Genomic DNA, 16,841 nt, shown 5'->3' with positions numbered 1-16,841 from the left:
GTTGTGTGAGGGGGCAGAGCTTTATTTGATTTGTGAGCTGTTGACCCCACCAACACATAACTGTAATATTCACTCACTATCGCCGCACTATTTCTCTAGCGTGTTTAACATATCATTTTCAATCTAATATTTAGTTCAACAAGTTGAAAACAATTTTTAGGAACATAAATAGGCCTATATGTATATATATTTATAAATCTGTGCTCATTTGTTGTGTTTCTAATATTTGTTCTATTTGTAGTAATAAAGTGTTGATTTTATATAAGATTTTTGTATTAGGTTCTATGTCTATTCGTTGTAACGCTTTTATTTTACTGATTCTGTTGTTTTCAAAGTAGTGATTAAAATGTAACGTAGTTAACTGTGCTGTACTGCCATCTTGTGTTTAGAAAGCGCGTTGCACAGTCAGGAAGCACGATTTGTCAATTGGTTAACTTTTTCTTTAGTTAGGCCATAGGCTACAAGGGATCATAATTGCAAAGATAAGAACTCAGCCAAGTCGTCCCTCATTTTCTCCAATGAAATCACACAGACCCCTTAAAGAGCCTGCCTAGTCTGGGCTTGTTGCTAAATGTGATGCAATTGCTTGCAAACTGTAGAACACAGCCTCTGCCAGACAGCTGAGCTTTCAGTCGAATCTGCCCAAAAGCATAAATAACTGAATGATCTAAATAATACTGATAATTTATGGTGTTTGTAACTAAATAACTTTTCCTATTGACATTACTTTGGGCTAATTTTGTTTCAGCCTTTTAACCCTCATTGTTTCTCTGTTTTCCTTGTCATCATCAGACTAATTTCTGATTGAGTTTTTGTGTGCTGTATTCAAAACTTGATGCCTGAATATTTCCAAAATCCCCAAACAAAACAACAAATTTCTTCCACAGGTAGATATAAAAAAAAGCAAAAGTATTTTAGATAAACAAGTTTTCATTGAAAACTGACAAGATTCTTTGTAAAGTAACAAGCTCAGCCATCCATCTATCTGTTATCTAACATGTTTATCCTTGCAGGATCAAGAGAGGGCCTGGTGCCTAGCTCCAGCAGACAACAGATGGGAGGCTGGGTACACCCTGGACAGGTCACCAGTCCAACACAGGGAAGCAACAAGAACAATTTATTCATCTATTTACAAGTAACAGACTGGGTGATAAAGTCTAACTGGGAATGACACTTGCATGAAAATATATCAGAGGTTGTAAACTTTTATCTAAAGTATAGCCTTATCTTGACAAGTAAGACAAAGAATTCTACCCAATACAATAAGCTAAGGATTCTCCATAAACTTCTACCTCTAAATAAGATGCAAGAACAGTGTTTTCCACTGGAGCAACGTCCAGGGCATTCGTCTCATGCTTTTTCAAGTGCCTCTGGTTAAAAAGGACAGGTGGGAATGGAGATAAGAAGGACTGCCGGACATCGATTGGTGTCCATCAGCCTTCAAGCTATTGCTGAGGAATTTCAAATGCTTGAAACTATGAATGAGACACAACAAAGAGGAATGATGCATGTCCGCACATGCTTTATAAAGCGGCATGCTTTTAAAGTCTTTTTCGAACCTACGCTAAACTTCCTTTTCTCCACTTTCTCTGACACACATTATTTTTCTCACTAAAGTTTTCCAAAACTTTCAAAGAACCTTTGAAAGTTTCTTTGGCACAGGTATTCTAGCTGTGCCTTGAGCTCAAACCTTTGTTTCAATTTACTTGAATCTCAGACTCTCCAGTAATGAATCCTCTGACCATCTAAAAGCTCTTTTTTTTTTTTTAGATTTATAGTTTAATTATTACTTTCCTGTGTTCTGAGCATTGGCATAAATGAACAGATGACTCTCAAACTTTACTTTTCTTGCTGACTAGATCACAGCTAATTGTATTTGGTAACATTTAAATTGGGTTATGTTATTAGAGATGTTGCTGAGGATAAACAATGCAAAATGAATACTTGTTATTACCGACAAATAACCTGTGAGCTTCCTTAGGCCTTCATGCTAATGAAAAAGAGACACACAGTGGGTGATGCCACTGAAAGGATAAGAGACTGGAATAGAGAGTGGAATGTTTGCCACAGTGCTGGAGTAATTCTTTCTGCTCTTTTGTGTGCTGTCTGCAGATGAGGTGTGGAATGCAAACTTCATGAGAATAGAGGGGTGGAAAGAAACTGAGAGAAAGAATAGCTGGGGGTCAGTGCATGGGAGGACCACTTAAAGAGGGGAGAAGGAAGAAGGAAAACTGTTTCTAGCTCCCGAGGCAGAAAGACATTGCTGAAAGACAAGCACTATAGCTGATGCAGCTTTATGCTCACAGCAGCACTGTAGTAACTTAAGAGTAAGAACACTATTTTAATATCTAAAGCACCATTTTTAAAACATTCCTTGTACCTATGCATTAATGTTCTACAATATGTTTATCAGAAGAGAAATTGTAATTTGTCCTTCAGAATCCCAACGTGTCAATACAGAAGCAAACTCCAAACAGCTGTCATTCATGGGTTGTTAAACAGCTGAAAAAAGAGAGAGAAAAAGACCAGAATAAAAAAGACAAAAACAACAGATTGAGATAATGGACTGCTTAAGCATCCCTCTGTACTGAAACATAGAATATTTCTACTCATTTACAAAAGCCACTGAATTTATTTCTTTTCAGCATTAGATTCACAACAATGTTTGGCTCTCTGATCAAAAGAACAAGGCAAAGAAAGTATATAAGTAGATTCTCTCAAGGGCTACTCATACAGCCTCTGCAGCATGTTGCAAAATTAATCTGATTAAATCACTTTGTGGTCTTAAAGGTTGTTGTATACTTTCAATGAATAGAACATTTTCAACAAGAGACATTTAAAATAAAAATTGGAATGAGGTAAAATAAACATTTTCTTGATTGACATTACCATATGTGGCATTTAATAATGTCAGTTTCTGAGTGTCAAGGTTTAGAAATACGAGTTGCGTTAATGTACTGTAATGTAATTAAGATTTCAATCAGTGTATTGGAAAGGTTAAACTTGTGACCCCACATTAGCTCATTTATTCTATTTTATTAATCTTCTTAATCAGGTTAAGGTTGAGGTTCTTATATGTTTATAAGCTTTTCCTCCATCATTCATTTTGATTGTAAATTATCATTAATCTAATTCCATAAGAGGACATTTTTTAGATTTTTAATGCTCCCAAAGCTGGTTAGGCAACATTGTTAAAGTCATAATGTAAAAACATAGTTTAAATAAGTACAATAACATTACTTTGCATCCAGGTTCTTTTCTGAGGTTCTTTTCCCTGAATACAATGTATAAGTGTAGTTTGGTATTTGTCCAAAGTAATTACTAATTACTCACTGAATTACTAAAACTAGATTAAACACAGTTAAACACAGTAACATATCAATCTCTGTCCCAACTTTCAGTCTGCCTGACATGCTTGCTTTGCTCACTGAAAATATTAACATTTTTGATGAAAGTCCTGCCTTTAAAATTGTGTTTGAAACTGCCAAAAATATTTGTTTTCTGCAAACTGAAGAAATCACTTTGTTTTTTTGTGAAGGTAATGGATAAAAGGCTGATAAAGATACACATTTTTGGTCACTTTATGTTTGTGTGTATATGTCTTTTTCAATACAAATAACAAAAGCAAAATGTATGAAATAAAATAAAATAAAGTTTTGGATTTGGTCTAGGATTTATATGTTATTTAAAGCTAATATGAGCACTTTTGTACCCTTTCTGTACTGACTATCACCAGCAGTCACTGGAGATCATAGTCTCACATTTTGTAACGTATAGTGAGAGTGAAAATAAAGTTTAATCACACAGATTTTGAGCTGGAGTCTTAGACTTTCTATATGAATAACAAAGTAGTTATACTGAGAGAACTGATCAACACAAGGGACTTTTGTAGATATCAAAATTAAAAAAGGTTTATCTCAAAATACAGGAACAAATACATTTTTGTAACAGTAATTTGTGAGTAAGATTGGATGAATTCCAATTTCAAAAGGTCTATGCTGGAAAAGCATACTTTGAACATATTTGTATGACACATTAAGCAGTTTATTGGCAGAATGAAAGCGTCAGTAGGATCTTCCCTTTTAAATTGTACATTCAGTTTTTTTCCTGAATTGTGCTCTGATGACCTGTTAAGGCATGCCCTCCAAGCAATGGATGAACTGCAAGCAAGCTAAATAAAAGCCCATCTCAGGGTCTCTAATCTTTGCTCATCTGCTGCTCTGCAGGAGGCTTGACAGTAAAGCCCAAAGGGCAAGTTGGTGACTGACAACTTCACTTTCAACTTCCATGCTAACTGTTGCTAAACAATATGAAAAGTGCACATTTGTTCATCAGCATGTTATTCGGAGGGAGACAGAAAATGGGTAATGATTTCAATGTCTAACACATTATTGCATGTGTGATAAATGTCTAACTTCTTTACTGAGATCCTAAATTTACTCACCATCAAAATGAGACAATAAATATTAAAAATGATGCAGAACTACATAATAATCGGATTTTTTCTTGTTGAAAAACGGAGAATGATTTACCCTCTGCAAACTTTGAAGTTTTTCCTCCAGCAATAATCCTTGAACACGTGCCAAAACACATTTGAGGTATGATTTACTGTTCGAACGTTTCCTGCTGTATGTTAACGAGAACAAAGTAAATACACTCGACTGGTTTCTGCTGATTTGATTAAGAGGATAAACGGATTGCCAACATGATTTGGGATCATACCAGCAGTCTTTTCATCAGTGTGAACATTCTTTTATGAACTTGACAAATATAATCTATTTACCTTCTACTATTTATTTTAATTAATCAAACCCTCTTGATTAACACTGGATGATCAAATATGAGGTAATTGGAATGAGGTACTTCCAACTGTAATAATTATGGTTAGCGCAAGACTGTGTATTTTTACAGAACTTGAGCAAGCATCTCATTTTAGGTGTGGATAATATTTTTCATTTGACAAAAGGCTGTTTTTCTGACATTGGTGGATATTTTGTTTGTGTGTGGTGTATGTGACAAAGGTTAGACTCATCTAGAAGATGGATGAAGCTATGTAGCACATGCTCCAGAAATATTTCTCACCAAGACTTCAGATTAGCTACTGGACTCCTAGTAACTATCTGCTAAAAGCTGCCAGGAATGTGATCCTGACTCAGTCTGGCTGAGCCAGTGCTGAGCGGGGACACTGTAGGAGGTCAGAGGTGTTTACACAACAGATTAACTCCAGCCTGTTTAGTTAGATACTTTTGTCAAGCCTCCTTTAATCTCTCACTTCCATTATTTTCTGATGTTTTCAATCAGACCAACACATGGGTTTATATTTAAAATTTTTGGGTTTTGAAAATATTTTTGTATTTCTGGAAGAAAATTATGAGTCAACATAAATTCCAGAGCTTTTCTATCTTTGACCTTTTTATACCATTAGAAAGTGGATTAGAATTTTTTAGATTAAATTACTTTAAATGGTAAAACAAATTTAAAAGAATACTGGCATACTGTGATGGATGTGCTTTTTAATTATTACGTGGTTAGTGAATGGTCTCCCATGAGGTCTGGCTCATTTTTTCTCTCTGGAGTTTTCTTTAAAAAGCCTGCATTTGCCGGGACTGCAGCAACATTATCTTTGGTCATTTTCCAATTAGCAGAGGTTTTTACATGCCTTATCTCTGAGCATGTCTCCACTGAATATAACAGTCTGAGAATCAATTAAATTTCTGGCAAGCTTAATTCAGTCCACATATATTGCAAATTTTTTTGAAAGCTTTTGAAAGATTTTAATAGATGTCACAGACATTTACCGTACAAACCGTAACTGGGTTGGGAGTTGACTTTTTCCTGCAATGTTTTCATTAAGTAATTTTTGTTTCCTACAATATAGATTTTCAAAATGCTAGCTTAAGGAATTGGCCCAATCTTTAACCTTCCCTCTACTCTGTTAAGAAAATGTAAATTGAGAGAGAGATCTTTTCTTCAGTTTATTTTCTTTTTAATCATTTGAAAAATTACCACTGAGAGTTGCAGATTTACTAGGGAAATGTGTCTGTGTTTGTAAAATCCATCATTTCAACTAGTTAGCAGTCTGTGGGATTTTTCTCCTCATCATAATGCAAAACACATTTTCAGTAGGAAATAGACATATGGACTGCAGGCCAGCCAGCAAAGCCCATTCTTCCTGATTTCCTGAGTGTTCCTAAATATTTTCCCTATGTTAGGTATTTTACACCACTGTAAACTTGTTATTAGCAATCTTATTTGCGGTTTTGCATTAAGGGATATTTTATTTAAAGTGACTATTTTCTGGTGAAGAAGCAAAGCTGAGAATGTGGAAAAAAAGTTGCAAAGATTGACAGTACTGAATCTGGAGGGTTTTTAGTTTTACAACAGCAACAGACTTTTAATTTAAACAGCAAAGTCTCCAAGTTGAATTTATGGTAAGGTAAAGATTTATATGATGATGTTTATATGATGATGTGGAGAAGTGTTCTCTGAGGATAAAGCTTGGAAAGCTAACCAGACTGGGGTTTAAAAATGTTTTGACGTGAGCACAGTCTGTCTGTTTTTCACCACAGTGATGAATAAATGCAAATCCTGGCATCATTCAGGTAAACAATTTTAGCCCTGGTTCTGACCTCCACTTTTTCTCTATTAATTAATCCTGGGGTGAAAAATGTTTCCATCAGACAGACCTTTTGATGTTGGTGAGGAGAAAATCATTTTCTTCATCATTTACATTTGCGGAAATTACTCTGCTTGTAAGGCCTTTTTCTACAATCAGCAGCCATGCATTCATTTGACATATTCTTTTTAGAAAGGTCCACTGCCACTCTTAATGACAGGTCCTGTTACAGAAGCTACATCACTGTGGATCTGAGGAAGGGTTTTCTGTTTTAAAGGGCATGAGACAAAAGTGATTAAACTTTTGCGTTTTGCAAAACCGATCAATTATAAGTGGTGAAAGATTCCTGACTTGTTGTTCTGACTGCCACCTATTGACATGTTTGGTATTGCACCTAATGGGTGTTAAAAATAAACTAGAAAACACAAACCTACACATGTACCAAAAAAAAAAAAAAAATCAAACCAAAATCTAAACTATGTTATCAAAGCATCAGACTAAACAATAATTTTTGACCACGTATCTTTTGATTTTATTGAGATTGTAGTTTTGAAGAAATACGAGATATTTACAGTGTAACATACACTGTTAAAGATTTAAACAATGTTTTCCAGCCAGATACACCTGTGTTTGAACAGTTGTCCAGTCCTTTGACCTGCAAGTCATTCAGCCTTCAGCTTCACATTTTCAGTCTCCAACATGCAAACAGACATTACAGAGACTGGGATGAAAGTACAGCTACAGCTACTGCTGGTGAAAATACACTATGTTTTTTACCTTAATACTTGAACCTGCTGAGGGTGTTGCAGTATTGAAATAAGTCTGTAAAGCTTTGTTCCATTCTCCACCTTCTGATATCTTTAGCACAACTAATCTTCACTGTAGTTAAAAAGTAACTTTAGTCACATAACATGAAGTCAACTGAGAATCTTTTATATAGTCAAATATATGTAAATTTTATTGAGAACCCCAAGTTCAGTTTATAAAATATTTTTTTTACAGGACCGAAAGAAAAATGTTTTATTAGAGAAACTGCAACTTATTCAAATGCATATTTATGTATATTACATATGCTAATCACTGAGTTCCTTTTGAATTGCTGCCTCAAGGTCATGAACTCCATTACTGCTGTAAGGAAATACAAACTGCTTAACCAGCAGCCTTCAGCTCATTCTGTGCTCTGTTGCCTTGTCTTCTACTGGACAATACCTCTCTACATAGTTTAGATCAGGCCAGTTTGTTAGCCAATCAAACACAAGGACACCATGATTAAAGCAGGTGGGCAGGTGCCAAGTTTTACTCAGAAATTTAAATCAAAGTCAGCAGGTTTGCATGGCTGATCAAATCATTACTGATTGTGGAAACTTCACCCATAAGACCAAGTAACATTGTTGAGGGTACTGTTATCCCTGTTGCTTGGCACCCTTTGCACCCACACGGTTTTTCTTCCACAAAATTTTCTAAAATTTGTACACATGTAAACTCGTAGAGGCATAATCTAAACCCAACGGAGAATTTTACACCTTTGATTAGTTGCCAGTTTGAGGTTTAGCACATGTCAAAATTTAAAAAACTCATAAAGATTTACACAACTTTGAAATAGAGCATGGCTTTTCTGGCAAGGAACTTTTGAGACTTGCCGAATTTTCTTAGTGTGTCAGGAATCGTTTGCTGGACAACTGCCAAGACATTATTCTTCTATCTGTTACTATTTTCAAAATGATTAAAAATAGACGCTGAAACATAAATGCTTGTTTCGAATCCACACTTTTAAAACTGAAACAAATACATTTTTCAACAATTTCCTTATTTATTTAGATGAATCTGCGCAACACCTCTGGTGGAAATGACAAAAGATATGAGATCTAACAAATTACTTCAACTAATAGACCTGATTTATGAGGGGGGGTTTTCCGCCGGCGCACCGCTCATCCCTGCGTCCTGTGGGAGGGAAGAGGCGGAGAGCGGAGGGTGGGATTGATGATGAGAGGGAGAGATTGAATGAGAGGCACACAGGGAAACTAAGAGAATCCATCACAACAAATCTTCTCCAACAATCAAGGAAGTGGAAATACCGAGTGCATTTTCCCCCACATATGGCCGTGTAGTTTTTAACAAACAGAAGTTCTGCAACAGCCAACAAAGTTCTGGGCGCGGAGGCAGACGGGGTCCTCGCTCTAAAGGATGGACCACTTCATAAGGAGCAGGTCGCGCAGAAGAATACCGCTATTTATTTTTATCCTACTTCACCTAACAACGGCTCAAACTGGTAAAGTATCAAATTAACCACGTACTGTGCCAGAAGAATGAATCTAAATCACATCATTGAGCCATAGAAACATACAAAGTTCCTCCAGTTCTAGTCTAAAATTCATCCAAGTTTCATTCTCTGTTTGCGGGGATGTCTTTGTCTCACTTTGCCCTGAAGTAATACTTGGTTTTAGGCCAACAGAGGAGGCCAATTTGCAAGTTTAACTTTCTATCTGGTATGCAAAGCTGCTTTTAATAATTTGAGGCTGGTGCGAACGTGTTGTAGGCTGTAACTTGTTATGCAGAGTTGATATCGGTTGGTAATAAATTGGCTCAAATTTCTCTCAAAAGTTTCGTAGAACAGCGCAAATAACTAATTTCGTTAAAAATTCTCGGGTCAACGAACATACTGTGATTAAAAGAGCTTGTGTTGCCACATTTGCATTTTAATGCAACATAATTTATAATGCTTGAATTTGAATGAGCCCCTTTCCGCGTCGGGTCAGCATTCTGCGTCTCAGTGGGCTGCAGGCTGTGATGTCATGTTTGAGTTTGCCTGCGACCGGCGTCGGTTTACCGCGAAAAGATTTAACGTCGGTCTGAGAACGAGCTGAATGTCTGAACACCGCAAGGAACTGAGTAGATTAACATTCCTGTCATGGATCTGTTTAATGTATCCCGTCCTTGCAAATGTCTGATGTTCAAGCGCTTAGCATTAGCAGTCTCAGCCGCCATATTCCTGTTAATTCTGACAAACGGAAATATTTGACAAGTTTAATGCCTGTACCTTATATAATATCCTGCACCTCCAGTTTCATTGCATGTAAAGGTAGAGTGGACTCATTTTCCGCAATACACCTGCAAGAGAACAAAGCTTTGGGCTCCTCCATCACTGTCATACTGCACTTAAAAAACACATCCAATAGTTTGTGTATTATATATGCCATTTGGTTCACTGCTGTTTGCCAGTCTTATGGTCTATGGCCTTTGGCTATTGATGTTTGATGTTTGCTTTTAAGAGGTGCAGACCACTTCCTTTACAGATACTGCTGCTCAGAGATCCCTAATGGAGTGACACTTCTCAGCAGCAGGAATGGTTATCACTTAAAGATGTTTTATCTTTACCTATGGCTTACACACACTTTATAGCTGGCAGTATTTCTTGTTCACTGGCTGAAATGAAGTGATGGAACGAGGAAATGAGCCAGCTGACCTAATCACATTCAAGTGGCACAGTAGCTGCTGTGTCCACAGCTAATGAGGGTCTGGTGCACTCGGAGGCTGAGATGATTTCAAAGCGCACAGCACATGTGGCTGTGTTGAGATTGTGGCCTTGCTTTTGTGCTTGCAGTTGATAATATGTTTTTGTCTCTTTAATGTTAGACATCAACCTGTGTATGTTCCAGCAGAAGAAGGCTTTCGCATATGCCGTCTCTGTGTTTGAGACATGAGAGAGCGTTTTATGTACAGACAGGAAGTGTGACATTCTTGCACATGCACAATTCACTTCAGTTACATTCGCATGTTCTTCTACTTCCACACATTTGAGTTAGGTTTCCTTTGGATTCAGAATCTGAGTATGAGGAGAGTTTATTTTCCGTGCCTTATCTCCTTGTGTATATTTTCTTCCTCCTATGACTTCTGCCCTGTCTTGTCCTTCGCTAACAAGGGGAAACATACATAATGCAGACCCCCCACTGTGTCCTGTTTGATCCTGTCCTCTTCCTTGTCCAGTATCAAACTCCCTAATGCATAGAACAAGAGTCTTTCCTTTGATCAAAAAACAAATTAATGTCAACTGAAAACAAATTATAAGACCAGTTTAATTAGGCACTGCTCAAATGCAGAACACAGGGATTTTTGGGCCTCATTGTGTGACTATCTTATTTCACTGGAAACATTACAGGAAACACTAAACATCAGAAGTGTCAGATATGACGAACTCTGCGCCTAGTTGCTGATTATGCAAGATTCACATCAAACTGCTTCTCCGACCTTTTGATGAGCCAAACTATTTGGAACCCCCCCAAGTCTTTAATATGTAAAAGTGATGCTTAAACACGTTGTGGCGCCGGACTGCAATCTATAGTATTCCATGCACATCTGGCTTCCAGAAAGTCCCTATCCCTTCAGGGTCCTGCGGCTCTGAGCTTCTCATCACTGAAAGCTCCAAGCAGCTTTCAGTGGGACTGGTTGGAGATGCTTCCTGTAGAATTGCAATGAGCAGTCATCAGAGGATCTCTCTACTACGCAGTGTCCCTTTATGTCATCAGTGTTTTTATTCAAGTTTATAAACCCAGAGCTCATTGCTGTAGAGGTCATGATTATGAAAACAAGGTTGGAACCTGTATATTTTTAGTTTTCTTCCAACAAGCCAGACATTCTTATAATCTTTCAAAGTCATATTTATTATTTGCCAGGCATTTTCTTTGGCTGCTTTTCCACTCAGTTCAGTCTAGTCTTTCTGCCTTATCGCGATGGTATATTCCAGAAACGTTAATGAGAAGAGAACAAAAGCTGTTTAAAAAAAAAAGGTGAAAATCTTGCCATGAAATGTGTTGAGTACCATTTACCTCAACCGTCAGATCAACTCGCATATAAGATTAGAATTAAACCCGACTTTGTTCCTGCAAGTCAGAAGTCAGTGAGAATTGCTGATTGCTTATCTAAATGGCCAAGCCAACAACCACTCTATTAGTAATACAAGGTGGTAGCAGAATACTTCATTTTTTAGTTTATTTGTGACTAATAAACTATGATGAGTTCAGAAAATTGCTATTTCAAAATAGAACACTGTTGGTTCTAAACCACTCTTTCATGAAATTGATGTTTCATATTTCTAATTAACTCCGTTGAAAAGGAGAGGAAATTGTGTCTTGTGACAATCTACTTGTGAAAGAGCGACTACAGGCTCAGCTTAACTATTAAAGTTATGTGTAATTCCTCTCATGAGTTTAAGAACTATCATTTTTTTATCCAGGAATGAATCATAGGTCAGTTATGTGACTTAACAAACAAAAATTCATTCCTCAGGAAATGAATAGGAATAGGATTTAAAGCAGTCAAGTTCCAAGTTCTTCTTGTTGAGCTATTACTATGCTACCAACTTCTCCACCATAACACTCTGAATAAACTAATGAATAAATTAACACAAACAAATAAGTGACAACAACAAACAACATGCTTAACTTCCATCAGTTTTTTCCCCCTTCATGTAGCTTTCTCCCTGTGTGTGTGTATTCTCTCTGGGTACTCAGGCTTCCTTCCATAGTCTGAATATGTGTTTTTGATAGGGCTGCACAATGTTTTGCAGATGTATCATTATAACAACCTCCCTGTCTGCGATACACATTTTGTGACGAACTATTGGGTGGGAATTAATACCAGATATTTAAATACCTTATAATGAGAATTTCTGTACCTGTAATATATTTGGTGATGCTATTTTTTTAATGTAGCAAAAAAACTTTTCTAAAAGTAAGCAGGTCACATGGTGGTAAAGTCATTTGGAAACAGCAAGTTGTTTTAGAGCTGAAAACAGAAGCAACTTTATCCATAAAACATTGTGGAGTCGAAACAACCAAGGATTAAAAATGACAGAAATGATGAATTTTCTTTCTTTTTGGAGCAGTTGCATTGACAACATTTTATCTTGGGTTTTTGCTGGCAATGACTCTAAAGCATATTACAAAGAAATGAAAAATTATTACTGTCTCTGTCTGGTTTGTATGAAACTCTGTCTGATCACCTGTTAATTTGTGCTTCTTTTCCTATTGGTGAGAAGTTGTGATTCCTTTATAGCAATTTAGAGTAAAATAAACTATTGTCAGGCAGTTTTAACATTAAACAGGCAACGGAAATCATACAGAAAAGACACACGTATTGCTCAAGTACGTCGTCATATGTCCAGAAGTTTAAATCTGGGTTTTTCTGAGGGGCGGCTGTTTGGTTCTGGGCCTTAAGGGGCAGGTGTTTTCTCTGTGGGCCAAGTAGCTATTGGCCTGTCAGCTCATCATGCAGAGGAACAAAACAAGATCATGGAAATCTGAGGAGATTCAAGAATGTGGTGCTGATGTGAACTGGAAGGATTTATGTAACCAGATTCCTCACAAATCTTGCTTCAACACCAAAAGGATAACTGATATGAATGTGGAACTATTAGCTCTAAAAACACGACAGAGTCCCTGACCCACATTCAGTAGTGGATATGATTATCATACATGCTTTTTGTGGCTGTCATTGTAAGCATTCAAGTATTTTGCCCCTTATTTATGAATAAACTTGTTTCTCTGAGTGACCTTAAGCAAAGGCTTAACTTTTCAAATTGTCAAAGATTTGAATGCAAATGTTTGATTGATGAATTATTTGGCTACACTCTTACATGTGTTAAATGACTCCTTCCTTTTTATGTAGATTTTGTTGATCATTGATGTTTCATCATTTGGAGAATCTTATGTGTTATGTATTTTAGTGCTGTTTTTGTCCAGGACAAATGAGATTTTAAATCTTATTTAAACAGTTAATGCAGATTTAAAGACCAATGAAATCTTAATTGGTCTTTAAATTGACTTAATTGGAATTTAAATTGCTGGAGATAGGCACCAGCACCCCTTGCGACCCTGCCGTTATAATAAATGCATAATAAACAGATGGATCTGTTTGGATAAAGTAATGATGATAATGATAATAACAAATACATGTTCATCTATCACATAAACAGATGAACATTTAATATTTCCACTGCAATTTTTCACTACATTTGAATAACAATACCAAACAAATGGCTTAATCTACATTTCTCATATTTAGAATATACTTTTTAAAAAATTCCTCCCATTTATTGTGTGTGCCACACATGAAGCAACAGAGATTCAAAAGCAGTTTTAACAAGACAAAATGCTCCGTGTTATTCCCCCCCTGCAGCTGACTTAATCAAGCTAGATATAAACAGTTAATGCAGATCATGTGCTCAGTTTGTCAAGATTATTTGTGTTTTTACTTTTTAATCTGTGTTACATGTATTAGTTCCTCTTAACTTGCAGTGTTCTTGTCTGCACACAGATGTGACCCAGACAAGGGGTCACATCCTGTTCTAATTAAATTATCTCTTCCCAGTGCCTGAGAGAAAATGTGTCTAGATTTATTCAACCACTTGCACTGGATCTTTCATCAATTTTTCATTGTTAATCACCATCTTTTAGAGCTTGGCGCCCTTGGACCCTTTTTTGAATACATTCTCTTTCTGCTGCACTTCTTACAGGCAATTTCATTTCACTGAGCAGATTTTTATTTCTTCTTGATCCAAACATGTATTTTTCATCAGCTGATCTAATCTGAGTATCTCGTGTAATTTAAAGTGTAAATGTCAGTTCTTTCCCTCCTCTCATTCCAGGGTGTGGTCGAAGATACGGTGGGAATATTTAAGTGTGCAGATCTCCTCTTGGCTTCATTTTTTGTTAAATTTCTCCCAGTTCGCAAATACAATCACTGTTGACAGTGTAGTACTGTCTCTATGAGAGAGGGGTGTTCTCAGGCAGGGTTTGGAGTGTAGGTGGTGTGAGTCATGAAGAATGTCTTTGGAGACATTTGCTTTAGAATCACAGAGCACACATTATGTCCATAGATGACTGAAATGGTGTTGAGTTGTGTCGCTACAGGGCAGAGAGAGAATGGACCGTAAGATCTACACATAAAGAGTGTTTACTCTTTAGTTCTTGGAAACAGGACGCAATCTGTAAGACAGACTGCTCAAATATTCTCTGTCTAATAAAGCTTGGATGTCAATGCTACTTGGCGGTTGTGGTTATCTCCCAGATAAAAGTACAATGGGAAGAAAAAGCGTGCTTAGAGAAAGTAAGACTCTGCAAGTTTGTTTCAGCTTTATATGTGCATTTTCTGGATCCTCACAGCATTCAATTTGCTGTATTTGAATGTTTTGTAAAAACATCTATGAGCAGGCTGGATGTTTTAGCTCTTCCCCAAGTACTTTGACATTTGCTGTAGTTGGAAAAACACCCTGGTCCATGGAGAGTTTGTGAAATTTAAGTCACGTAGCACTGTTGCTTCATGCACAGCTTATTTACCAGTAGAATTCTTGAACTTTTGAAGATTTTGATCTTTTTTTTATCCTTGATCAATCTTTCTAACTTTCTCTGAATTGACATAAGTTGAAAAGGGAGGTAAGGACATTGCAACAAAGAATAATGAGATGCGATTGAAACTTGTTCAGACAGTGCTGCAGGAAAGGTAAAGAAGCTGTTAGAATTTATATAACTCCCACTGACTTAATGGATCTTAAGCATGGAAACAATAGCATTCTTTCACTGATGGCTGCACATATCCAAACTTCTGAAGGCAACCTTTCATTTCTCTGGGCTTTTTTTTTATGCTTGTGTGGAATAGGATTTTTTATTTTACAAGGGTAAAGCTCTTTAATAAGCTTTTCACATGGCATCAACAGATTTAAGACTGACTTCTCCACAGGCTGGTGAATATTTTATATTCAGGTTCTCAGCATCACACACACCCAAACCAACGAGGTTTTTGCACATTGGTTTGTTGGAGTCTTATGATTCCATCCAAATCTAATTACAGGTGTCATCCTGACTACTTGTTGGAAACACACAGTGTCTGCTGCTTGCTTCAGATATCTCTTTGTGACTTAGATACAGATTTTTATTATTCATTTATTGATATATGAGTGTTAGAGGTCAACACTCTTTTGTCACCCTCAATTGGAGAAAACAGTGACATTCAAAACTTACACCTTTATGTCTTTGTTGGATAGTCCAAATAGATAAGATTAAAGTAACTTTGTCAGGTGCTGATATAGTTTGGCGGTCAGCTTCTTTTAAATTAATTAACCCCATATTGCTTCTGTTTAGGATCATCACTAGGGAGCAACGTTCCAAACATCAGGGCCTTATGACTTATCTTCCTCTCTGTTAATTGCTTTGGACTTGAATTAGATTTTGATGTTTGGGGAGAGGAAAAGATAACTCTTAGTTTAGTGACAAAATGCTCATACTGAAGAACAGTGTGAGTATGAGAATGAAAAAGAACAATAACAATCACGTAATATGGAGGGCACGGCAAATTTAAAGTGCTTTAACAGCAATGCAGATGATTGAATATCAAAATAGACTTTTATGAAAATTTGATGAAAATTATTGGGCAGTACAGTGTCTTGTAAAAGTATCCATATTCATTGAATTCTAACACTATTTAGATTTTTATTTGTGAAAGCTTTGGAAATCCCCTCCACTACTTTCTGTTGGTCCCAATAAAATATAATATACAGTACAGACCAAACGTTTGTACACACAGTTGTTTTGGTCTGTACTATATATTTTTGTTTGTAACAAAAAAATCAGGTTACAGGTTTGTTTTGTATTTATGTGTGACAAATTATTTACTTACTGCTTTAACAGTTCAAATAAAACCAGCTGCTCTTGGTTTGATAAGCATTATGAACTTTATAGTTGCACTTAAAATGATCAAGGTAGTTAAAAAAATCCTTGGTCCATTCAGTAGTTCATCAGCATTGCTCTGCCTAACAGAGCAATGCATGTACTCCTGTATTTATAAGTACATGCAATATTTAACCACTGCTGAATTAGCACTTTACCTCTTAAAGTGAAAGTTATAGGAAATCTCTGAAAGGCCTACGACAAAGTCCAAGCTGTCTCTTTTTCTGCTGTCCTGGCAGGTTTTTTTTGGCCCATCTGCTGCATGACTGCAAACAGTAGCCCACACAAAATATTTCATTTGTTGTCAATAAATTTCCCAGTGTCACCAAAATGCTGACTTCCTGCAGAAATATATTATATAAGAAGAAAACTTCTGCTGTGTATCACACTGAGGCCTCCGGACTTTGGGTTCAATTGTCAGCAAAAGTTTGCAGGAGAAGATACTTCTCAGGTGTCTTGTACAAAATTGCATGATGTGGATATTTATAAAACATAAGTTTGATTAA

General features: G+C 36.5%; 1 protein-coding gene across 2 annotated transcripts in view; it reads left to right on the top strand.

Annotated features, from left to right (window-relative positions):
- The first annotated feature begins 8,633 nt into the window (after positions 1 to 8,633).
- The window catches only part of col5a3a (collagen, type V, alpha 3a), a 49,122-nt gene continuing 40,914 nt past the window's right edge, over positions 8,634 to 16,841 (top strand). For both annotated transcript variants that reach the window (XM_044099600.1, XM_044099599.1), the window contains exon 1: positions 8,634 to 8,885. In XM_044099600.1, the coding sequence (XP_043955535.1) occupies positions 8,801 to 8,885 (85 nt within the window). In that variant the 5' untranslated portion in view covers positions 8,634 to 8,800. The remainder of the gene's footprint in view (positions 8,886 to 16,841) is intronic.

The sequence above is a fragment of the Gambusia affinis genome, linkage group LG19 (genome assembly GCF_019740435.1).
Source record: "Gambusia affinis linkage group LG19, SWU_Gaff_1.0, whole genome shotgun sequence".
Classification (NCBI taxonomy): Eukaryota; Metazoa; Chordata; class Actinopteri; order Cyprinodontiformes; family Poeciliidae; genus Gambusia; species Gambusia affinis.
The sequence above is the reverse complement of the archived record's forward strand: the minus strand, read 5'-3'. Positions and strand labels throughout refer to the sequence as shown.